At 37.9% G+C, this 26921-nt stretch overlaps 1 protein-coding gene across 2 annotated transcripts in view; it reads right to left on the bottom strand.

Moving 5' to 3' along the window:
• The window catches only part of LOC149781885 (uncharacterized), a 52649-nt gene extending 29361 nt beyond the window's left edge, over positions 1 to 23288 (bottom strand). For both annotated transcript variants that reach the window (XM_089936077.1, XM_089936078.1), the window contains exon 1: positions 23182 to 23288. In XM_089936077.1, the coding sequence (XP_089792203.1) occupies positions 23182 to 23215 (34 nt within the window). In that variant the 5' untranslated portion in view covers positions 23216 to 23288. The remainder of the gene's footprint in view (positions 1 to 23181) is intronic.
• Between the last annotated feature and the right edge of the window lie 3633 nt (positions 23289 to 26921).

Raw genomic sequence — 26921 nt, 5'->3', positions numbered from 1 at the left:
CATTTCCATTAAAATCTTTAAGTACATCGTAGCATCGCTAATCATCAACTGATGGCGCTACCAAATACAACTTATCCCACTTCATCCACTTCATTATCAAACTGAGTAGCACTTATGTTTTGCCACTTCCAGATGGACCTATGATAATCATAATCATACGAACAGAATTTGGTAGCGAAGCATGATGCTTGACTAGTTCTTGTTTTCTTGTTGCAGAAAAGTCAGTGATTTCTATGTTATAGAAATATATAAAAAGAATATGGATTTATATTGTGTGAAATGCAGGACACGTACCCCAACAGGTGATCTAACAACCATTACAACAAAAAAATAATAGATCAGCGGTTACGGGTAAGTGTCAACGATGCGGTACAAAGAAATTTAAATTTATTCCCTCACAGTCAAAGTCAAATAATACTATTAAAAAAACGAGGAGGTGATATTGCAGCAACATTAACAAAATTACCGGGAGCTCCGTGGGCTAAATACCCAGGAGAAAAACATCTTCCAGGATATAATTACTATGGTCCTGGAACCCGAATAAACGCTATTGATAAAGCGTGACATGCTCATGGTGTAGCTTACAAAAGTAAAGCTTTGCAGCACAGTCACATAGCAGATGTAAAATTAATTCACGCGCTAAATTCCATTACGAATAAATTCTTCAAGGAATCCTTTGCTAATTGGTTTGTAAGATCCGCGATGAAAGGTAAATTAACGCTAGGCGCTGGTAATTATTTATAATGGAATCGATTTATTATTCCCCAAGAGGATATTGGAAAGGTAACGCAGCGATTAGTAAACTCGCTGAAGCAGCAAAAGTTACACATGTTACTGCTAAAAAGTGGTTATCCGAACAGGCAATATGGCAAATTTACCTACCACCGCCTAAACAAATTCACTTTGCACATTTTGATGTTGGAGTTCCTAATGAAGTTCATCAAGCTGATATATTATTTCTACCACATGATACCGTTAAAATCCAACGACGTTAAATAACATACAAGTACGCGCTAACTGTAGTTGACGTTGCAAGTAGTTACAAAGAAGCAGAACCGTTGTCAACAAAGACAGCATCTGAGGTAGCTTCCGTGTTTAAACGAATTTATCAACGAGGTGGTCTACAATGACCACAGCTGTTACAAGCTGATCCTGGCAAAGAATTTCAAGGTGCAGTAACATCGCTGATGAAACAACAGAACGTCACCATCAGACGAGGACATACTGCAATTCATCGCGATCAGGCAATTGTTGAACGATTTAATCGAACACTTGCTGAGCGGTTATTTGGATATCAATACGCGAAGGAATTCATTCAAGACAAGAGATCTCGCGAATGGGCTGCATGATTACCAAATGTGATAACCGCGTTAAATAATGAGATTACTCGAACAACCAACATGAAACCTATTAGCGCATTCACAAAAAAACATATACCCGTACAACGACGTGATTTTTCAACACAGCCAGTGCTGGGCAATGACACTGTAAGATATTTATATGAGCCCGGTGAACTTGAAGGTGGTAAAAAAAGAGCGACTGATCCTATTTGGAGTATTACCACACACAAGATATCTAACATAACAAGATCCACGGGTAGACCCGCAATCTACAGACTTGATTCAACTGTTCCTCAACGTGGATTTACACGTGAACAATTACAAGTAATTCCCGAAGACACATAATTACCACCGCGATCACTTAACTAGCACCCCTACGTCAATTACATTCAAGACAGGTCAGCATCATATTTGCTCGTGTATGACCACGGCTGTTATCTTTTCTATCTACGGTAAATTGTCTTGGATTATTACTCGAGTACTAAAATAACATTATACAATTACAACTTGCACAGTGATTATTCTGCCGTTGTTTCAGCGCATTGATAAATTCAACGTCAAGATCAAAATCGCGTTTATTTTTATTTTTGTCACTTTGTTTATAACCAGCCAATTTTTTTCTTATTATATCGTTGTCAATATCATCGTTGATCACTGACTCGTCCAAGACGATTCTCCGCAGTTGAGATATTTTTCTAACTCGAGACACTGCAAGATAAACTAAGTTCGACCATTCGATACGATTATCAACGATCCAAACAACTGTATCAGTAATAGTTAATCATTGAGATGAGTGAATCGTCATTGCGTATCCTAGCGTCCACGGAGAGCATCTTCAATAACACTGACATCAACTGCGACAATATCATTTAATACGAGATTCTGTTTGATTAATTCGGTCTGTCCTGGTATATCAACGTCAATATTCTGCCGTCGCGTATCAGCTGGTCGATAACACAGCGGCACTGGCAACGTTGGAAAGTTTTCTTTATGTAACTGAAACAACCGCTGTTGTAGTGTGTCTCTGTCTTTCTACTTGCCTCTATCAAATCGTTTGGTCTCCATGTTTGTAGAAATTCGTTCATAGAAGTTTCTGAAATTATTTTACGCGCTATTTCACATTGAATTTTGTTCGGTTGTAATCTGATTAATTTTTTTTAATTCCTTTAATTCTGCATCAAGAGATCTGTGATCATCAGTTATCTCCGAGTAATAATCAACAAAATTCTTCAACCAATCGTGTGGAGATGGTCCAACAAACGGTGGTGGTTGGCCGTGATCGCCGCACATTAATTTTCAGACCGTGATAAGTATGTGTGTTGGCAAGTATGTGTGTTGGTGTTAGCACAATTATATCATCGTGTTTCTGTCGAAATAATTCGATTACTCGAGTTGTCTTACCAGAACTCCCGGTCTGTTCAAATAAACCGTTTTGTGTCTGGATACTGGATCATACACGGATGGCTCCGACGAGAATTCTGATATCTGATCGCTGCGATAATTATCTTTAACCGCAACATTTGCGGATTCACAATAACAATGTAACATTTCCTTTTTTATTCTTCACGAACTCCATGATTCATCAGTGCTTGTGAAACGAGCCAGTAATTCTGAATATTTTTTATTCAAGTAAAATGAATCCGTTGCAACTCTAACTGCAGCGTCAGGAAATCTATTTACCATCGATAGCAAATTTATAGAAACATAAGCGAGCATTGAAGATCTTAGATGTGTATACTGAGGAGATTCTCCATCAGTGTAACTAACAATTGTGCCCAACCGTGTTCCATCAGACAAGTAAGCGTCTTCCCGATTACAAAATATATTTCTCGCAGCGGCATCATCAATTATAAAATCTAATTCAAAATCATCCATAATCAATCGTGAGTGATGCCGTTTATGATCATATGCACCACCCTGAGTAAATTTACCAATTATTGTTCTACTGAGATCTTTTGCGGTTTTTTCATTGTTGCTGGGAATATTAGGAGCATTATCGACGATGACATCAACATGAGTATTTGGACATTCCCGCTTATATTCTTCGATGACCTTATCTACACGGATACGCTCCAGTGTTGGTAACCAAACCGAGATCTGCGTCCGATATGATATAATTGCTTCACTGACCGTCAAAGACATTAATACGCGATTGTCAAGCATATATCTTAATAACACTATTGGTGCCCAGCGTCGCTCCGAGAAGTGTCTACCAAACCAAACATAACCACACGGATGAAGATTCTTAGCAAATTCAAACGACACTACACGAGCGAATCCTGTAAGGTCAAAATCGGGTAATGGACCATTAATCGCCACTCGTGTCATCTCGTTTGTAGGATGTCTGAATCCTTTAAAATAACCAGCACACTTACCCATCCCGAGCAACTGACGGAACTGTAAAACAATTAGTTAATAATTCCTCAGTACTTTCTGAATATCTTTCCACGAGTTTTCTCATTGCGAGTTGGAGAGGTTCTTTACGACATAAATCACCGTTGGGTCTTACAAATTGATCATATTTTTCATCCTCGGAACTCTTAAACAACCACACTGGCACGGGATAGCTTTTACTTATCTGTTTAATAAAGTCAAACGTACCTTCTGGGGAGTAAATTCTCACGTTACGATCTCGTGGAAATATTGTTACCGCGGAGGTCCACGCGTGAGCGTTATGATCAATAATTTCAATTGTCTGTTCCATTTCCCTTATTCGCTGATTCATATAAAACCTCTCCCGTTAACGGTTTTACAGTTATTGTAAATTTTAATTTACTTAATAACTCGGCGACATCATTTATTGTCGCTCCGGTATCTTTGACCTGCTTGGCCCACTTCGCTATTTTTTAACGTCGCAGATCAGTTAAACCGTTTCCACCCTTCGCATTTTTAAAATGTTCTATTACTCGCTCGGCTACACAATTCAACGATGAAAATCTCATCGGGGCAAGATCATTAATGTTAGGACTATCATTTAGTTGATAAATTCCATAAACAACCGCTGTCACGGGATACAATCGAGCGTAATATGGTCCATTAATCCCAGTTAACATTCCTGGTTTGGAATCTTACTTAACACCGCGGTTTTTCCATTAGCAAGGACAGGATCACGTTTGTCACGGATAATCCACGTATCGAAATCTGCTTGCTCAATAAACTTTATTCTGAGAAGGTGTTTCTGATTGGGGAAATCGATAATCGCTTTCGCTAGTGTATCGTTCATTGTAGCATCAGTGACTTCGTCCATGCGTATAATTTTGAATGTAGACCACACGTGAGATGCTTCATCATCACGAAATTCTTTTTTGGCATCCCTGATAATATCAATCAGATCAGTCAGAGGTAGCCTCCGCGAGTCAGGGGTTAGTCTGTCATATAATGAATCAGTGTAAACGGCTTATGATACGATCTGTAACTCTATGTGGCAAATCATGTGTAAAAGAATTATGCGGGCAACATTCACAGTGTGTTCGTAATGGTAGTTTAGGACCAATACCATGTCTCCGATGTGGTGTCGGAGTCTGGGGAAAGACACAGTTATGTGCTCGTTGTGGTGTAAGCGATACAGGGAACTTAAAAGATAGTATGACAAGAAAGATAATGACAGTGACAGCGTTATAAAACGTGAAGATGATTATTTAAATAAGTTCTCAGACAAATTATGATTTAGACAAATACATTATATATAATGGAGCAAAAAGAATTTTTCAGACCGTCAAGGATTATGAAGCAAATCGTGATGGGGTAATTAGACATTGTCGGCTAAAGAAACAAGTTGGTGTAGTTAATAATTCTGGTTATCTCGTGTTTACTGCTAATGGAAATAAACCTTAATAAAATCACAGGTTTGTATTCGAGGCTTTTTACGCGGAGATCAAATACGGTCTTGTAATCGATCATATTGACAGAAATAAACTTAATAATTCTGGACAGAATCTTCAAGCTATCACACAGAGTGAGAATTCTGCACGGGGAAATACTGGTCGGAAAGAGAGCGATTAAATCTGTCAATGTAGAAAGCGGCGAGGAAATAATATCTCAATCAATGTATGCAGCTGGCAGACATTTTGGTATTCATCCATGTTCGGTCCAACGTGTTGCAGAAAATATAATTAAATCGTCGTTTTCATACCGGTTTGGAAATTGGATTTCGTTCTCTTATATTCCATTGGTGCTAGATACAGATAACGGAATAACTTTGCCGCCATTGTGTAAAAGTCAATGATGGAGTTACCTACCTTGATTTCAGAAGATTGCGCAATACACGTCATTACAATTTTACAGGTAATATATTATACAGAAAATAAATAAATTTCAAGTTCTATTATCTTTTTGCAATCGAAACAGGGTTTGTGGCGAACCGTCTATTGTATACACGCTTGTACGGGTAAATAATTCTCTGTTTTACCTGTAAGATTAACACGGAAGTATGCAATTACTTCCTGTAGATTTTATCAAGGATTGTCAGTACAGGTAGGCATAATCGTTTATTTACGATAAATAATAGTTTTATCACAGACAATATATTTGGTTTTTTTCGGGTATATATATTATCAAATCTGACTTATTGGGTACAAACTTGAATTTGTGTATTCAGAAATAAAATTCAGCTGAAAATTGTTAACTGTCTGTAAACGGTTAACTACATAATAATTTTTAAATCATATACCAGTAGATTAGAGCCATGGCACAGTGGTAAAGCAGCTGATTCTTGTTCAGAAGTCAGAGTTTCGAATCTCGTAACAGGCAAATTATCGACTGTACCATTTTATAGGATTTTTATATATAGTGGGGGCGCCATCAGCCCGTGTACATCTCCCTCATCACGTCAAATACGTGGTGAGTGCGTCATTTGCACTACCCCGCGATTTGATCTTGGGGGGGTGTACACGAATGCATTTCGCTCCCAAAATAAACAGCACGGACCCATGAAATGGTGACCGCTCATCATAGTTACTATTTAGTTTTGGTCTAAAATATTTTTCTTTTAAACATATAATATTCGGTATATATAATAATGAATTACGAAAATATCAATGATGTTGCTATTAAAAAATGTGGCGAACCGTCTATTGTATAAATACATATGACCGATGAACTAAATCCTGAAAACATTCTTTCTGATTTTGAAAAACTGCAGCAAGCTAAACATGAAGGAAGATATATTCTGCCATCACAATATAGATTTATAAAGAAGATTCAGACGACTATGTGTCAGTCACTAGCCACAGTAGAAGAAACGCGAATAAAGGAATTTGTTTCGTTGTCTCGTGCAATTGAAAAAGTTAGATCGGAATTATCTCTTGAATATGAAGCAAAGAAGATAATTAATACTCGTGTCAGGTCGTGAAGCGATCGAAAACGAAAGTTAGACTATTGTGTCAGAGAATAGTTGCCGCCGGCAGTGTTTCTTTGTACCGTGTAAGTATTTCAAAAAAGTAATTATCGATTATATTATCTATGGACTTTTTAAATGCGTCTGAACGATCAGCAAGAAATTTAAAATTTAGCAGATCCTCTTTTAATATTGTAATGATCGAGAAAAAATTGCTTAGCTTTATCATCCTTAGTGCACATTACCCCTTGTCTGAATGATGAGTTCGTAACGTAGCATGAGCTGATTTAAAAAACTTAACGTGGAAATGATTTCTTCACGATCTTGTGGAATCATCGTGAAATACTTATGTAGTCCATTTCGAGCTATCTTGTACTTGAGTTCCACATCGGTTAGTATTTCTTCCATAATAGGTACCGTATAAAGCTCTCCGTCATAGATCCATGCTGGTATTCTAGCCGCTTCGTAGGTTTCGTAAAACCCACTAGGTAATTGCCTACTATCAAGTTATCATGAATTTTAAACTCAAACCCATCCGTGAATATTAAATCAAATCTTGGGCCAGAGAATATGAGTCGAATGATAGAATGTTCAATATTTGTATTATAATTTTTATCAAACGTGGTATAATCAGACTTTTTCGGTTCAGGTGGTATCGGTATTTCCGGCGGTGAGATTTCAGGCCATCCTAACACTGTTCTGATCGAACTCTGATATATATCCACGGCGTAGTCAGGAGAGTTTATCTCAATTGCAGAAGACAGCATTGGTTCATGAGCTGTTATTGCTATTTTGGATTCTTTCCCGGTGATATTTTTTATTCGACGTTGTAATTCCTCATTGATTTCTTCGATTTGATAGCTCCCGGTTGGTATTCCAACAACGTTCCAGTCGGGTGTACCATCTGGTTTATATTTATTTGCAAACACAAACGAATTATTCGCTGGTAATCCACCAAATGATTTTGATCTGATATTGGGCCAACTGTGATATACTCGCAACTGTGCCAGCGCGATCTCGCTTGCCGGAATCGCAGTTTGAAAATTAATACTGAATTCAGGCTTGGTTGAGCTCACTGTTATCATTGTGGTCCTTACTGGAGTTATATTTGCGGCTATCTGCTGAAGTAATTCTGTCATTATTCATTTTCGTTGTTTTCAAATGGTGGGACTCGGACTGCTTGCAGTCTGCGTATGTCTTAACCATTAACGCGAATTCGGAATCTGATATTTTTTCATCGTTGAGGCTTGATGATAGCGACGATAATTTTTAATTAGCTGCTGTTGCTGTGTTTAGCCGCGTGACATAATCGTGCAATTTTATGCTCGTGCACGTGGATATCTTTTTCGCGATTATATTAAAAACACCTGCAAGTGCCGCTGATGATGAAACGTATATTGTTACTGATACTGCAGTTGTTACCGGGGTCAGCGCTGATAATACTACTCCGATGGATGCAACTAACGCGGATACCGAGTATACTGCAACGTCAAGAATAACTGTTCGTTGCTTATAATTTTCTACTTTTGTTGTGTATTTGTCGATGATGGTTTTTAACTCTGATTGCCATTCGCATACTTGATCGTATCTATATTGTTGGACATTTAATGTTGTCGTTGACTCCGTTTTTGCCAATGCCATTATCATTTTACGCGGTAACTAATTGAGGTGTTTCAGCTACAAATTCTAGACGCCACCAGTAAGATGTTGCGGTTAATTTCTTATCGGCTGCTTCCAGTATAAATGTTTCTTCGTTTCCGCTATTTAATATGATAGACACAACCCCGAAAAACTTGTCGGTGGAATGCCGCCATGGATACGTTGTAAATATCTCGAATTTTGCAGCACTGAACACAGACAGTCTATACACACCAGTGACTGTTGCGGTATATTTGATGGTATTATGCGAATCCAGATGATACCGTGTATACTATGTTGTTAATATGCCCGGGAGTAACTCCAGGTGAGATTTTAATCAGACTAATTTTGTTAACGATCTCAGGAATTCCACTGACGACATCTTCGAGTGTTTTCTTGATCGTGTCCAATGTTTTTTTTGTATCAGAGAGTTTTGCGTTAACGCTCAATGGGGTACCAAAGATTTCCTCTGCGGTTTCGTTACTTTTTCTAAAGTTTCTACGGAGATTTGTAAACGCGTTTACGTGAACGTCATACTCGCCCCGCAACGTGGTTAATTTACCGTCAACGGTGCTGTAGTTAACGTCAACATACTTTTTTGTCGCGGCATCTTCGTCGGATGTTGGATCTCTTAAAACCACTATTTTATTTCCATTCATGCTGAGTTCACCTGTCATTGCGTCACCGGTCTTTTATAAGCGATCCGCTACAAATTTTTGCATATCGTCTCTGAGAGTTGCAACTGATATACTCTAGTCTCTGATTCTACCGCCGTCAGTAAACACAGGGCTGTTATCCGAGGTAGCCCCAAGAACCCTGCGAACTATATCATTCCATCCGATATTGCTGGTTTTTAGCTTGCCATGCCGGTCCTGAAAAATAACAACCTCACCTGGGTGTATCTCGGACAGGTTTAAAAGATTATCAATCTCATCTTTGGTCGCATATTTTGATAAATCTACGTCGTCGCATTTTTTACGCCTGATATGATCACGAGATCTTCCGTAAATATCTACCATTATTCTTTAGGGATTATTTAAAATGTTAAATTGTTCCGCGGTATACTCGTGCACGATTTTGTGAGGTGGTTTGGTTGATTTTGATAACGCGTCAAGAACATTAATTACTTCACGGCCGTATATTGGTCGATCGGTTAATGTTTGTATTAGTAGTGTTAAATACCAGACTGGAATGGGAGCGGAAGTGTTTTGTACGTATTTTAGAAATTCAACTGGCGGTGCTAACCCGTACGAATCGAAATAAACAATTCCACGTGGATGTATCACGTAAGCAACCCAATGAGTTCCTGGACCATCGCTGTTATCGAGATTAATAATTCCAGTTTCTGGATTATTTGGTTGGCTCGGTAACTCATCTCGCATAAAAAACTCTGACATTTTTTATATTTTATTGTTTAGCAAGATCGAATAAATCAAAATTTGACATCGGTGTAAAACCGCTGGTTTTCAAAACCGTTTTGGGTACCATGAGGGCGGAGTTCCTGGAAGTCTTAGACCCGCCCCGTAGTGTTCCACGGGTAATTTTAGATGACCCGGTTGAGGTATATTGGAATTTTTTGGACGCCTTGTTGGTTTTTGTGTCCGTGATGATCATTTTTTTAGCTTTCCTTGTGTAAAATTCCCTTCCCAGTTGCTTTCCTCAATGCCATTCCAGCACCGGTTCCGACAGCTCCTAACGCGGCTGCTTTTGCAACGGCTGGTACATCAGCACATATCAACGCTGGTATTGCTGCGAGAAGTGGAAATATACCACCGGTTTTAATCATGTCGCTGATAGCTCTTGGAGCGAAATCAAGTTGAACTCCGTTTTTTGCTTGCTTCGCTTTATTGAAATGTTTTAGTTGAGTTTTAGTCAAGGATAACTTGTTTGGGCCACCATTAGCAATTTGATCTTGCTTTAGTGTTATCGTTGCCCCCGCGCTCGCGTTTTTCGAATGTAATTTTTTCGCCTGCCAGGAGTCAGAGTGACATTAACGTGACTGTATGACATTTTTATGATAAACGCGGTTGGTCTAATTGTCTACATGTTTTCCACTGGTGCATCAACGACTCTCATTCGTCCACCAACACCTTCAAGTAACATTGTTTTATCGCTGAGTATAACAGCAATTGCTCTGTAATTAACACCACCACCTGTGTTTACGCTAGCTCGAAAATGTATATCAACGACAGATTGCTTAACTATATCAAGATATTCCAGCGAAAAGTAATAATTCGGATACAACGATGTAAAATCTAACTGTGAAATTTGCAAACCAGTATCAATATTTTGATCACGTCCCATAAATTGATCAAAAGATGATATGCAGGTGCTACATAATTTTGATCAAAATTCAATAATATATATTCAGATGGTTGTTGATGTCCGTTTATTCTTAAAGATACTTCAGAGACACCAATTTGTTAAATGCCATTGGATTTCCTTCTTGATTGTTTACTCGCGCAACATCTTGAAAAGCAACAAAGATATGTCTTGGCGCAGAAACACCCTGCTGTGATGCCATATGCCATGTAAATGTACCGTCGATGGCACTTTGAACACTATCGGTAGTTGTTGTTACCCACGATAATATTGATTTACCGCCTTGATCCATAAAAGAAAGTAGCCGATGTTCTTCAGCGAGCAATGGAGTCATTACCGGAATCCACAATGAGAGTTTAAATAATATTACTTTACCATCAGCAGCGCCATTTTCTCGCCACATAGCATCATTATCATCACCTTTTCTCACAAGTACAACTGTATGTTTATCTCCAAAAATAACCTTCTTGGACATTTCTACAAAATCCAAATATATGGGACAGTGGGATTGCACATGAAAATCTTCTACGATTAGTTTTCAGCATTAATTGACGTGTTCTGAATCCTAAGTTGTAATCTGGATTGCTATGAACCACCGGCCATACATCAGCGTCAGCGTTGTTGGCAAAGTTTCTTGGAATTCTTACAATATCAGGTCTCCCATCGGGATAGTCAGAATTATCCTTGGCGAACATCATAGTCGGACCAGCTGATGTAGTTTAATCATCTGATATCTTGCTAGGCCTATAATCTTTGTAGCAACGTCAACATTATCTTGGATTGTCACAATTTCTTTTCCATCGATCATGTATATGGCACTTTTTAATAACGCCATGATGCCATTATTAACAAAGCCAACTCTGACATTGGCTCAGAATTCTGTATTAGCGATAACGCTTGTTACAAGTTCACCTTCGACTTCAATAAATGCTTCAGCGGGCAAGAAATATCTACTTGTATCCTGAACTTGTAATTCAATTCGTCCACGTTGATTTGGCTGTCGTGCTTCATAAGAATAATACTGATAATCACGCACGGACTCATCATTGAGCACTGGTGCATCCATGTCAAACGCTGGGTCAGATGTACGTTTAAACATTTTGTTATAATTTGTTATCTTCTAAAACGAAGACCACTTCCTGATATCAGACTCGTATTTATTTGTTCAGCTCCTTGATTTATCAGCGCTGCTAGTTTTTGATTTGCGGCTTGATTTGTTACTTTACTGACATTCGCGGGCATCACTTCAGTGCTTGGTAATTTGACTGGCTGTAGTGGTCTGTGTATTAATCGTGCTAGTATGTCCTTGACTCTGCCAAGAACGCTTTACTGGCAACATTACCAATAGCACCAGAAGCTTTATCACGAACAACGTCAATAGCTTTCATTGATAATTGTTTTGCGATCGGTACTGCTTTAGGAGCTATCCTTCTGAATAAACCCTGAACAACATCACCGAGTCCATCTCCGTAAGTTGCTTTATAGGTTGGTAATCGCGAGTTTATCACCCTAACCGCTACGGGTCCACGATGAGCATTATGCATAATCATGTTATTTGTTATTCATTTATCTAATCGCAATAACAACTAGTCACTATGATAGTCATCAACGATTTCATAAATGAGTTCCCGATAAACATTAATGTCCATGATACCGCCTTGAAATAATCGTCGACAGATATCAGCTGCTTCATTAATTATTTCTGGTGAGTTATTTCAAGCTCGTTTTCCTCCTATGAAAACTTCTAACCGTTGCACGTCATTGAATATATTATCAGGACAGCCAATAAAACCACTTCCGGTTGCTCCCTTTTCTAGAGATCGTTTTTGTGTAATTTGTTATATCCCTTCTCGTCTCGTTAGTAGTCTTGCGTCGTCTACATCTTGTATAAAATCTTTATACTCTGGATCGTCCTTATTAACCAGTAAATTTTTGGAGGCAAAATATAATGCAGGAATCCATCTTTCATATTTTACTCTTTCAGCAAATTCAGGCTTTAAGTAATTTTCTCTAGAATTATATTCACGCACAGCAATATCGGCTAATTTACTCTCGCTAGCAGAAGAAATAATATTAAGACCTCCATCGGTAAACATCAATGCAGGTTGTGCTGGTAATTTGGAAGACTTAGGTCGCGGTTGGGGTTGCGGTTGAGGTTCGGGTTGAGATTTCTGTAGTTCTATTTGCTGCAGAGGTGGAGGAAGTTGATAAGACTCTTGCTTGGGCGGTGAACAGGGAGGTGGTGGTGCGTGTTCTTTATAAAGTCTTTGCATTTCCACTACAAAATTCACAAAAATTGGATCATCATCTCTGGCTTGTTTTTTGTCGTAATACACGCGATATACCCATTTTATAAAATTGTTATCGTTTACGGTAGCATATTTTGGTTTTAAAATTTGATTTTTTTCGATTTAGACTCGCTAATGTTTCAGCGGGTAATTTCTCTTCCTTGATTTCTTTAAGTTGCTCAATAACATCGTTAAATTTTGCAATCAGTTCAACATTTTCTTTTACTGGTTGGGGTTCAGGCGCTGCCCCACCCCCCCTTTCAAACCGGCGATTTCAGTACGAATCTTACCAATACCTTCAAGTATTTCTTCATCGACGGGTAGAGGTTGAGCTGCAGCTATATCAGTTGGAAGTTCTCATAATATTTTTTTGTTTTTTTAGTTCTCGCTGCTATTTTTTCAGTCTGCTCAGCGGTTTGTTTTAATACTGGAAGAATACCCCTCTTCCTCTCCTCCTCATCCTTAATATCTCCCCATATAGCTCTTTCAGTAGTCGCTGCAACTTTTTCAGTAGCTGTTGTAATGGGTTTAAATAACTGTTCTGTACCCATAGCAAATTCAACTTGTGCTTGCGGACGTTCTTGAAGGTTTTGTCTTACAGAATCACGAACAGGAAGAAATTTTTTGATTGCTTCTGGTCGCTCTCAAGCTAATCTAGTGGTATATGCTTCTCCAATGTTAGTCATTATTCATATAATGATCATTTAATTAGTATCAGCAGAGAGGGCGAACTCTCAACTTGGCACCGACACGATCGCGCATTTTTCTTCGATGTATCGCGATTAGACAAACCTATCAGCGATAGGCGGGTAAGCCAATTCGTCTTTGACAGGGTTGTCTTACGCTGGATATCGGGTTTTTATGGGTTTATTTTGCGATTTTCCAGGAAGGCCTATTTTGCGAAAATACGAGTGAACCAATTAGAGCTTGTCCACCGTCTCTGCTGCTCAATTACATAAGATATAAATTGAATCAGATATACACAACGCTGATATACAAACTAACGGCAAGTGTTTCTCTAGTAAATCAAGCAAAAGAACAACTTGATCTTTTAGTGTAAATCTCACTCGGGAAGGAATGCTGTTGTGACATCGCAGAAACACCTGCTGAGTGGGTACAACCATGATTAAATCGCCCTCAAACACATTCACGGAAAACCTATGCAAAATATATTTCTGGCGAGCTATACCACCACCACCCGATAAAAAATCTTGCTATATGGAGAATTATCCACCTTTAGTTCCCCAGTTGCACCTCCTGGCCACCAGAGCATGGTCTTGATGAAAGACGCTCCTACGTTGACGCCGTACCCCTGAGATTTTATCTCGATGGCCCATCTATGAAGTCGGCTCGTGCACGGTAATTGCGATTTTGTTATATCGTACTGTTATTGCGCTTATACGCCGTAAAATTCACAATTTACTCACTTGATTTCGTAAGAGCCGTCGGGAATTGTTTTGGTGGGCTAAGCATGAGCAGCGATTCCTTCGCCGCCTGTTCGCATTTTCCGTCTGAAAAAAATAAGTGTGTTATTGGCTGGTAGTCCACTAAATGGTGTCAATCTAATTTTGGGCCAATTATAATACACGTACACAGCTCAACCATCCCATCTCAAGTGTTTTCGGACGTCGCCATAATCACGTTGGGAAAAACAGCATCAAATTCCTACCTCGCTGTCGGCACTGACACCATCATGGTGGTACTCGAAGTGGTATCTGCAATTATTCTATCAAATTGTGAAATTATTCTGTTGTAAGTCACTGTGGAATCCATTATTTATACCGCTAACACATAAGTGTAATTGTGGCGATTAATCGCCATTTCAGTGATTTATGCTTCGTCGACCACCTCGATGATCACCCGGGTGTATATGTGGGTCCATGATCCCGTTCATGCACAGACGCTATCAGATTGCCATTCTTCGTTGATGACATCGTGGAAATCGTTTCAAATCGATCATCTAGGCTCATAACGTTATCGGGTTACCACTGTGTCTTTAGTGTGTAATCATAGTCGTTCCCCATTGTTTCCATGGGAACGGCCTCGCTCGATGTTTTAGTCTCAGTTTTAGATTTGTAGTAGATTTTACAGCTAGAGGTTCAGTCAAACCCTACTTCTCGTGCAAATTCTTTCCAGATAGGGTCATCATCATTTGCTTACTGAGACTGTTAGATTCTCGATAAACCCATGTGAACGAGTCTTACTTTGATATGGGAGTTTTTTGCTTCAGTAAATGCTTATCTTTGTGGTCATACTCACTAGTGACAAACTTGGCTGAGTTTTCAAGACATTATCTGACGGGCATTCTTTAAAAAGTGTACCACCGTTTGTAATTCTGATTCATACCCTGGCGGTTCGACATACGCAGAATTGTTAGCTATATCAATGACTTCTTCACGTACTTCCTTAGCCGCACTTGTACGCGATCCGTTGCCACAAATGGTTCTCTGATTTGTTCCGGCATGACTGTGATGGCGCCCCGGATAGCTTCAGTGCTGTCCAAGAATACGATGTATTGTCCATGTGGTTGCTCCTGTTGGCGCGCTAATTTCCTTTGTTGGTTTCATCAATGGGGCAAATGTTTATTTGAAAATCACGGTGTGCTGGTAATAGTATTGTAAATTTGACAGACGCTTCCCCGCTAATCGTTGTGTTCTATTCATTATATTGCAAGAACATATTTAAAGCGATGGCAATTACACGTACATTCTATCAATGCTAATCCGATATCGAATTGGCGTTGAAATCCAAATGGCAACAAACCCATGCGGGTGTCCACAAGAGGTTGTTTTACGTGAACAAATGTTTGAAATGTACCATGAAAACCATAACTCTGGAAAACAACGTAGCATGAATATTTCTAAGCGTGTGTGAGTCTACTCCGTTGAACGCAAACAAAACATATTGGCATTGTCCCAGATGACTTTGGGAATATATGTGTGACGTTGTTTCAAATATATCACGCTGGTGTTTGTATGTCTACCCCTGGAAAATATTGCTGCTGGATTAGATTGTTTCTCAAGCATTACGTCATCGTACATGACCAATTTTGTCGATGGTAGATGGGTCTTCGATTTCGTTGTTGAATTCAACAACATCGTCGCCTCTGATTCTCTTGGCGGCCGCGTTGTAGTCTAGTCTCTTCTGGTCGTCTGCAGTTGTTTCAACCAGGTGTAACTTGTCCCATCATAGCATTCTCACTACGAAGTTAAATAATAACTTAAGCTTAACACAACCAGACGGCCCTATAATTATCGCATGTACACTATTGGGTAGGGCTCATTGTGTTTTATTGGCTGGGTCTTTTTTGAATCTGAAAAGGGAACTGTGTGAAACTCGTCGCGGGGTAGTAAATGTTCTTTGCCGCTGGACAATGAATTAACTGCTGTCATTGTGATAACAAAATGCCTATACGTTTATATTGTTTACGATGCAAGAGGTACACGGACACAGTAGATGAGGATATAGTCACCAAATGGGAAGATAAATATATCTGCTGAAATAAACGGTGCGCAAACATAGGTGGGTGTGCGCGATGCCGCGCAAATATATATATATATATATATATATATATATATATATATATATATATATATATATATATATATATATATATATATATATATATATATATATATATATATATATATATATATATATATATATATATATATATATATATATATATATATATATATATATATATATATATATATATATATATATATATATATATATATATATATTTCAACCAAAACCAAGTTCGGTGACGATATTACACTAATGTTGGGAAAAGCGACCCTATCACAGCCATGGGCGAAGTACTCAGGAGAGAAACATCTACCGGGTTATGATTACTGTAAACCTAGGAATCGACTGGAAATCAGACAAAATCCGAGAGAATTTTCACTCAGTGGTGAGAATCCAGTCGACAAGATAGACCGCGCATGATACCAACACAATCTTGCATATCGTAATTGTGATTTAACTCAGCGACACATAGCTGATCGTTTGTTAATTGAGGCTTCAAATAACATTAATTCACCCACAGCGCGACACTATCTTGCACAGATTTTGCTATCAACCACAATGCGGGCAAAGTTAGCGGTGGGAGGCAGTGAATCAGGGTGTTAATAAATATTGTAGTGTGAACACTGAAATGCTAGCATTTGGAATACTAGCATTTGGAGTCCTTGGACTCTAACAATGGAATCGATTGAATACGTTCCAGAAAGTTATTGGAAAGGCAATGCAGCGATCAGCAAATTAGAGATTGCAGCTCACATTTATAAAAATTGTTGCCGCTTATTGGTTGACGCGACAAGCATTTTGGCAGATTTATTTCCCGGCATCAAAAAAATCCACGTGCACGGTTTGACGTCTGAGCACCCAACGATGTTCACCAGGCTAATATTTAGTTTCTGCCACAGGACGGCAAATACATATGCGCGTTGCCAGTCGTCTATATAGCCAGATGATACAAGGAAGCTGAACGGTTGACATCGAAAACGGTCACAGACGTCCCAGACGCATTCAGGCTGATATGCTCTGATGGATCATTAAGTTGTCCATATCTGCTAAAGGTTGATCCAGACCGAGAATTTCTCAGAGAAGCAACCGCGCTCATGAAACATAACGGAGTTAAAATTCGCCAGGGGAATGTTGGCATTCATCACGATCAAATAATGGCTGAACGATTGAACCGTACACTTTCGAAACGATTATTCGGACATGCGCAGGAAATGTTGATACGACGAAACGCACATTCACGAGAATGGGCAGGAAAACTTGCTGCAGTGGTAGTCGTGTTGAACAATGAAGTTACGCTTGTGATCGCGATGAAATCCGCCGTGGCTTTATTAAAAATATAAAAACAAACACCAGTATGGCGAGTTAACAATCCTGTCACAGCCAGTCACCATTAACCAATATTGGGAGGCACCAGGCGAGCTGTGGTGAGATATCTATAAGCACCTGGACAACAAGAAGGTAGAACAAGAACTACTGATCCTATGTGGAGTTTGACCTTAAAAAATTTCACATGTGACGCTTTGCATCAATGCGCTGGAGATTTATTGTGATGAAGCCCCAGAATCCACTCGTGGAATTGCGACAGAAGGGACGCAAGAAGATACACATTTACGTCCACGGAGGAAGTATGCAGCAACAATGTCGCAATCACCCAATGTGCTATCCCAGAGTGCCAACACGAAAGGCGCTTCGATCCTCAACGTCGGTTACACTCAAGACACGTCAGGATGAGGTTACTACGACGATGACCTTGTTGATTATAAATACGATCAACGGTAAGTTGTCTGGAATCAACAGCAGGGTAATCCCATAACACAGTGCTGTCAAACCTTTTTGACACCATGGGCCACTGAAAAATGCTTTTCTTGAAGCCAAAGGCCGCAGCAGAAAACTGAAAAGCAACAACTATATAGCTGCTAGAGCTCTGGCTGGCCATTTAAAATCGGCCCGCGGTCCGCGGGTTGGACAGCACTGCCATAACATTTCGATGTTGCGTCACATTGTCAGTAATGTTGTCATGTACCTTTTTTCATGAATGATTATTTCCAAGTTCCATTTTCTTCTTACTGATATCGTCGAATACTGCGCAGATGTATTTTCGTTGTAGTTCATTGAGTATTCACTCATCGAGTAATGATAGTGGTATTATATATACATGGTCTGATATCTCTAGCATGACTTTTCTGAATATTTATTAGCCGCGTTTAGCTTGGAACGTTCATACCAGAAGGACGATCATCGTGATCGGCCTACATGAAGGATACATTACTGCATTGTTCCACGAACACCAACGTGACACACTTCAAATGGAATAGAACCTCCACACTTTCTGATTCTGTCAGCATTTAACGGCTCCGGTGCCTAGTGGTTAGAGCATCCGCCTCGGATTCGGGAGGTCGTGGGTTCGATCCCCGGGCGAGTCATACCAAAGACTTACAAAAATGTTGCTAACAGCTGCCTCGCTTGGCTTTTAGCATTAAGAGGTTAGTGTTAGGACTGGTCGGCCTGGTGTCAGGATAATGTGACTGGGTGGGACATCATGCTACATGTCTGCGGCATGATGCCCCAGTGCTAGACATCACCATAAACTGCCACATTGCAGACATCGTAGCGATATGACTGAAAAATTTTTAAAGCTACGTTAAAAATCAAAATCACATCACGCACACTGTCAGCTTTTATCCAACATTACTTTCCGACGCATTGTTAAACGTACTGTGATGTCTTACCCATATGAAGCCGCTTACACATGCTATTCCAACCATAGTTATTTAGATTGTAATTTTCTAATTAATTTCACTTTGACTGATTACGAAGCCTTTATTGTTTTGCTACGCTTGGGCGCACACGAGTCAGACTTCTAGTGAGTCCTGGGGGTATGCCCAGTATAAAAATGTTTTTACGGCTCATCCCACTTACTTGTTGCAGTCTGCCACGCGCAAAGAAAGTTACAAAAAAAATTAGTAGCCCAGGTGACCCCATCATCATCCATGCTGCTAATGAGGTCAATTGCATGCCCGGTATAACATGTTTTTACGGTTCATCCCACTTTCTTGTTGCAGTCTGCCACGCGCAAAGAGAGTTACAAAAAAAAAACTAGTAGCCCAGGTGACCCCATGACCATCCATACTGCTAATGAAGTCAATTGCGAAACAGTTGGGGAAAATGAGGAAAATAAAGACAGAATATTAAAACAAAATCATGGGATTTACTAGCTAAACCAATCATAGTTCTAATCCCTTCTCTGCTCACTCCAATCCAACAAGAATTATTTTTCCAGGTATAAACAAATTCAACATTGCGGTAGCCAACCCTTACCTAAAACTGCAGTTAACAGAAGGTTGACACACTTTACAAACTATGAAGGGAATAGATGAACAAGACTATCAAATGTATAACGGTAAAGAATAAGTTGTTTTCTAACTACTGCTTAAAAGATTAAAACGAAAACACCGAGAGACCAAAACAAACTATATGATGGCTAGAACATATTGTTACGACTCTACGGTCTTAAATTAAGTAACAGAAAGAAGCGAAATCAACAACGTATATAAAACTAAAATAAATAATGTAATTCTCTTTGCAAGTTAACGGATCAGATACTTTAATATTTCTGATGTCCGATGACTGGTTAAACCAGTCACTACAGTCCAACTGCAATTTCGTTTAAATCCTCAAAGTGCATGACCAGTACAACTAAATTTACTGAATGATTAACCTGGCTGTCTCAATCAACATACTTCTCTAACTTATTTATATTGCATGAGATTAAGATGGTTTCTTACCAAACCCTGCTGAGAGGAAAACTTATTGAGAAATGGAACTTTGTGAGTCAAGAAATAGTCGTCAGCTGTACGAGCAGCATCTTCGAATATTTCTACCTTGTCTCATCAAGATATGTCTTGATCACATCACCATGTATGTAATCCTTGAACTGCGACGAATATGAGTTGTCGAAGGCTATTATATTCTTTATCAACTTTCTTGGCTGAACATCATTTATTAAGTAGGCTATTTGTTCTTTTTCCTTAGCAAATTCCAGAGAAGTTTCCCCAGTTTCTTTAATACAATTCATAAACCTTGGTCGATATGCCTAGGGCACCAACCCATTACCCTTCACGATACGTTCCTTACCTACGTCGTAATTAACACTTTGTTGTACTGACAGTGAAGTATAGATTTCACGAGATTTGCCAAAAAGTACATTTTGGAATAATAAAGTCCAATGCTGTCTTGGCTATTTTGTATCTTCAGCAATTTTCTCAAAATAAAGAGAATATTGTCCCAAGTCTGTTTCATTAACAGTGGGTACTAACCTAATATTTTGGTAACATCAAAACCTAAACTTGGGGTGCTTTATACATGCCAGTTGTGTCTCTTCTCTTTTCTTTCTCTCTGTATATGTATTTCCTTCTCTTCTTTTTCTTTCTGCCTCTCCCTTTCCTATCTATTTGACTTCGTATCTCTCTCTCTCTCTCTCTCTCTCTCTCTCTCTCTCTCTCTCTCTCTCCTTTGCTTTTGAATTTACCTCTCTTCTGTTTCTCCTTCGTCTTTCTTAATTTGGATTTATCTTTCTCGTTCCTGTTTCTGATGTTTTATTTTGGTCACTTCTTTCTGAAACTGAAATTTTCTTAATCCAATTTTTTTATTTTATTTTTTTAACTGCGGTTCTTTAACTTCATTTCAATGCCAGAGAAAGAGACTTATTAACTAAACCCAAAGCACGTGTTTCAAACAATATTCTTTTTCAGCAAATATTGTACAAAATATTTTTTATTTTCTGTTTTTGCAACGCTGCTTTTACGTCTGAAATAAAATCATGTTTGGCAAGATCCAGCAACTTATCCTTCTTTAAAGACACTATTCCTTCCTGGGCAGGATGCTAAATAAAATCCTGCACTCGAGATGACATTGTGAAACTTGTTGGTTTTACTCTGTGAAATCAAAATGACAGGGCCTAAGATAATCGACCAATCACCACTGTTTGGTTACCCAATCAGCGACTGTAAATTAGACACGCGTCCAGCCATCGTTTACGTCTGCCATTTTCCTCTAACAAGTAGACTGTCGCGATAATAAATTGTTTATCGTAAGTAAAAGTTGCAACGGTTCGTCGATTTTTCGTCGATAATGATGCAAAAGAGCCAATGGGACTTTTATAGTTCTAACGGTTTATTTCCATATTGTCTAAATGGATGAGTTAGATTTAATCCTTAGATGGATAAAGCTAGTGGTAGCCCGCATGCTCAGCGGAACAAGGACACATTTGGTGGCAATTACAGCACGATCAGCTGAACAAGGACACAATTGGTGGCAATTACACAATGACTTTGGCATTAAAGCAGTTAGAAAAGCATGTCTCCTCGATATTTTGAAGCGAACAATAAGAAGGCAGAAAAGGAAAAAAAATATGTAAAAGTGAACGTGTACAAACTTTGGGTTGAAAATCCCCTAATTTTGGGCTTTGTTGTATGTAGTTCTCAGATTACACTATTTTAAAGTTTAAAATTGAACTCTTTAACGCTCTTGTGTCTCAAAATTAATGCTTCATTGTCTCGATTTTACAGACACTTGAGTGATTCTTTATTTTCAGCCATTGAGCTGGGTGGAGGAAGAAAAGTGTAATTCATAATAAAGAAATACAAAAACAATGGTTTCAGATATAAATATTTTGATATATTAAGTATGTATTTACACGTTTACGTCAACAAACCTCACTAATCAAAATTTTATCTCACCAACAGATCAGAACTTTAAAATTATTATGTACAACAGTATACTTCTAAACAGTAACTGTTTACTTTTTTTGTTAAATATTTTTCATTCATTTACCTCAAATGCAGCATAAGCATAAATCAGCTAATATTAATAAGATAAGACTGCATGCTAAATGCATTAACATTTTCCAAAGTGAATTTCCTTTAATATTAATATGTTCTCTAGCCGCTTTCAAATTGATTCTCATGATTTACTGAAATAAAACACGTAGGTTATTACTATACGAAATTGAAATAGAAATATTGTCTACTGCAGTATAATTTATGCAACTTGGCAATTTTTTTAAGAATAATACAAATCATTTTTCACAAACACATCAATGAAATTGAAATATTTTTCTTGGCCAAATACTGAATGCTTGTCGGAGGTTAGCAGGTTGTCGTGTCACGTGATTCGGTAGGCGGATCGATCTATCACCTCACTTAAAGCCATTTCCGAAACCAAGCGAATTTATATGTCAAAAGCAATTAGATATTTAAAAACGGTAGTGGATTTGATTTGAAGAAAAGAATATTAAATTTGGAAACGAAGTGAAAAAGCGATGAAAAGTAGGGCCAATTGAAAGTCTGATACCGTGAGATACGTTTTTGATTCCTAATCCTTTAAAACATGTAAACCGTCCTCCCCAACACAGAGAGAGAGAGAGAGAGAGAGAGAGAGAGAAAGAGTCTGTCAATTTAACCGCCACCATACAGTGGGTGTCAGGACTCTCATAAACAACCAATAATTTGTTATTGTGCTAAACTAAATTATTGCAATTTGTACTACATATTTTCCACTGATATGCAACATCACCTACGTTTTAGGAAATATTTTCACTGTATGCAGAGTGATTAATTAAGTAATCAAATTAACTGATAAAGTTTTTCACTCTAAAACCGATTAAATACAGAGAAATAAATACGTGCATATTTTTTATTTTGACCATGAGCCTAAGGGATAGACTTACCTAGCATTAGTGGAAATCGAAAAGTTATATCCATTTCTGTAAGTCAGAACTCAATACCGAAGCATCTGCCTTATTTTCTGGCTAGGGTCTGTCGATGTCCTTTGTACAACGTATCCGAATGAGACATATACTTATGACTGTATTACATTTATTCAAATTGATTCCTAATAAACAGGAAACGGAAGCACCAGGATATTAACGATAAAATCAACAGCTTCATAATCGCTTGACATGCAAGTTGCAAGTGAAACCCAAATAAGCCCGAGTGTGTCACCAGTGACGGACAAATCCGTTGGGATTTCATTGTTTTCTTGCTCTTTTAAAAAAGAAATTTAAGACGTTATTAAGTCTTTAAGTTATCTCACTAACTATAATATGAAGTTAACTCAAAACTTCAAACTTGCAATTGCAAATATTTTCAGTTTAGTGATGACAATCAGTTTTTGTGTGACATATTATGATAATGAAATAAAATATTTACTACAGGAAAAGTTTATTTACAATAGGATTCGATTGTTTCAGTGAGCGTCGTACGATAGATAAGAGATATTTTAAAACTTCTGCGGAACTTCTGTCTCGCGGTTACCTGTATATAAAGGTCGTGTACAAAATATCCCATTCAATCACAAGTTAGTGTACATTTACCTTGTTGAGTCAGGGAGTGGTCCATATGATAACAAAAGGGTCAGGGCCTGCATCTCAAGCCCATGGTCGATGAATTGCTTTAAAACATCTGACCCCGAAATCAAGAACAAAAGGTTGAGAGAGTGTGTTGCAGAGTGAATAGTCAAGTTTTATAAATGATTCATTTCAAGTGTGAATAAAATCAATCAAAGACTGTAGAAAAGGAAACTGATATACTTTAATCAAAACCCTACAGCAAAGGTTCTATGATTGACTTTGGCCTTTTAACCCATGATCAAAGGAGCACCACGCATTTTCCAGAATTACTTGCCATAGTTTCATGATGATTCATTGCAGGTATGAATAAAATCCATGAAAGGTTTAGAAATAGAAGCAAATTTACTCAAGCCTTAGTTCACAATTATATGATTGTGACCTTGACCCTAAGGTCATTGGTGTCTGGTGAGTGTAACATGAATGAATTGTCTAAGTTTCATATTAATTCATGTAAAAGTATTATGAGAAGCATCAAAAGTTAAGGAAATTATATGTGAATAAACATCTTGAAGCAAAATCCTCACAATCTATCGACGACATCCCATTAATATGAGTTCAACGTTCGGCAATAAAGTGTACAATTGCTCGTGACGAAGTGGATGTATGGCGAGGTCCTGTGGGATACATATAATGAGGCAATTAACTCGGTTAATCTTTGTGAGGTACATATAATGAGGTAAATAACTCGGTTAATATTTGTAAGGTACATATAATAAGGTACTTAACTCGGTTAAGCTTTGCGGAGTACATATAATGAGGTAATAACTAGGTTAATCTTTGTGGGGTACATATAATGAGGTAATTAACTCGGTTGAACTTTATGGGGTACATATAATGAGGTAATTAAATCAGTTAATCTTTGTTAGGTACATATAATGAGGTAATTAACTCGGCTAATCTTTGTGGGGTACATATAATGAGGTAATTAGCTCAGTTAATCTTTGTGGGGTACATATAATGAGGTAATTACCTCGGTTGATCTTTGTGGGGTACATATAATGAGGTAATTAGCTAGGTTATTCTTTGTGAGGTAGATATAATGAGGCAATTAACTTGGTAAATTTTTGTGAGGTACATGTAATGATGTAATAAGATAGGTTCATTTTTGTGGGGTAAATATAATGAGGTAATTAGCTCACTTAGTCTTTGTGGGGTACATATAATGAGGTAATTAACTCCGTTAATCTTTGTGATGTACATATAATGATGTAATTAGCTAAGTTAATTTGCGTGGGGTACATATGATGATATAATTAACTCGGTTAATCTTGGTGGGGTACATACAATGAGACAATTAACTTGTTCAGTCTTTGTGGGTACTGTTACGTGTTCAAGCTCGAATAAAGAGTAACACAAGAAAGAGTGAAAACAACAAGCTTTGAAAAGTGTATTTAATTATTTTTTTTCCTGGAAAAATACTGTAAAAATGAGAAAAAAATATAATTACTTATGGTTTTAAGAATCAAATCCAAAAATAATCCAAGAATATTCCACGAATAAAAATTTAGAAGTCCTAATAATAAAATGTTCTAATGATTTTAAGTTCAAGTCCCGATGAAGAATCCAAGATGGAAGGCGATGACATATGCTATATCCTGTACTGTGTTGAAGTCTATAGTACCTTGTAGAAACACAAGAAATTAATGAAACTTCTTTGTTCAAGAATTCTGCATGAGCACTCAAAATATTTCCAGAGAAACGAATTAATCTTTTAGAATCCAAATAATTCAAATAAACATTAAAATGTAATTCCCAAAATGACACAACAAAAGAAACACCGTTATGTCTCAGTGTTTAGAGGCCCGACTGAGATTATTTCTCTAAAACAATGGTTATACAGTAATTTTGAGACTTAGAATGAGTATCCGTATGAGAATCACGTGATCATGTTTAAATCACGTACTCTCAACATGGCCCTGACAAAAACCAATAATTTTACTCTAAGAATAACAATTTTAACAAGTTGCTTACTTCACCAAAAACTATTTAAGTCGAGGGTCACGTAACCAATACAGCCTTGATCTCAGCCTTATTATTCCCACAATAAAATCAAAATTTAAAAAGCTTGTTGACGTGACTGTTACTAATTTTGAATTAAGTTCGGGAACAAGGTCAGCTTTATTTTTTCAAAAATGGAAAGTCAATGTCAAACTATTTTCTGGAAAAAGTATCGAGTTCCTAGTAAACAGAACTACATTATTTTGATATATAATGAAATAACAAAATAAAAAGATTTTAAAACTTGCAAACAATTAAGTCTGATATAAATTAAATCAAATATACATAACAGTACATATAATGAGGTAATTAACTCGGCTACTCTGCTTATGACAACTGCCCAAAATGTTAGTAATTTTCCAAACTCTTGCAGATGAGTATGATACATTGACCACATTAACTAACAATTTTGAGTCCATAAGAAAACATGCTGAGCAAACGTATTCTTTTTTTGCAACAGACCAACCGCTTTGCAGCCAAGGTAAGGAGTTGGTGTGGGCTAACACCAAAGAAATATGGAAATATTATATTCCGTATAGGGGTTACATGTCTGCATTGCTTTTCTGAAAGCGATGGGTCAACATGTTGAAAGTTCTAGTTTAGATGATGTAACTACTGAAGCTGAGTTTGTGGGACCTAATACAGGTGAAACCATTATGGATGGCAAAGACTACTACAGGGCTGCAAGAGGGCATATACTTACCTGTGAGGTACTTTGGCACATTGGACAGCATATGTTCGAAGACTAGCTTAGTGAAAACAACAACACTGCCCTGAATGAGATGGTGACATTCATAAATCCAGTAGATGAAGAAGTCTGCGAAATGGTGTGTGATAAAGGTTAAGAAGTAACCGCAAATTATAGAAGAGAGAGATGAAGAAGTCTGTGCAAATAATTGGGGATTTAGCGATAATGCAAGGGACAAAGTGATTGCATTTGATAGTTTCTTACGACAGAAGCATGTATGTAGCCTCTTGGAAATGTTTGATCATCGTTAAACCAGGATAACAACATCTTCTGGACAACATATATGATGATGGAGAGAGAAGATAACTGGAAG

Source organism: Sinohyriopsis cumingii, chromosome 15 (genome assembly GCF_028554795.1).
Source record: "Sinohyriopsis cumingii isolate HCF-2022 chromosome 15, ASM2855479v2, whole genome shotgun sequence".
Lineage (NCBI taxonomy): Eukaryota > Metazoa > Mollusca > Bivalvia > Unionida > Unionidae > Sinohyriopsis > Sinohyriopsis cumingii.
Note: the sequence above shows the minus strand (reverse complement) of the source record. Positions and strands in the feature narration are given on the sequence as shown.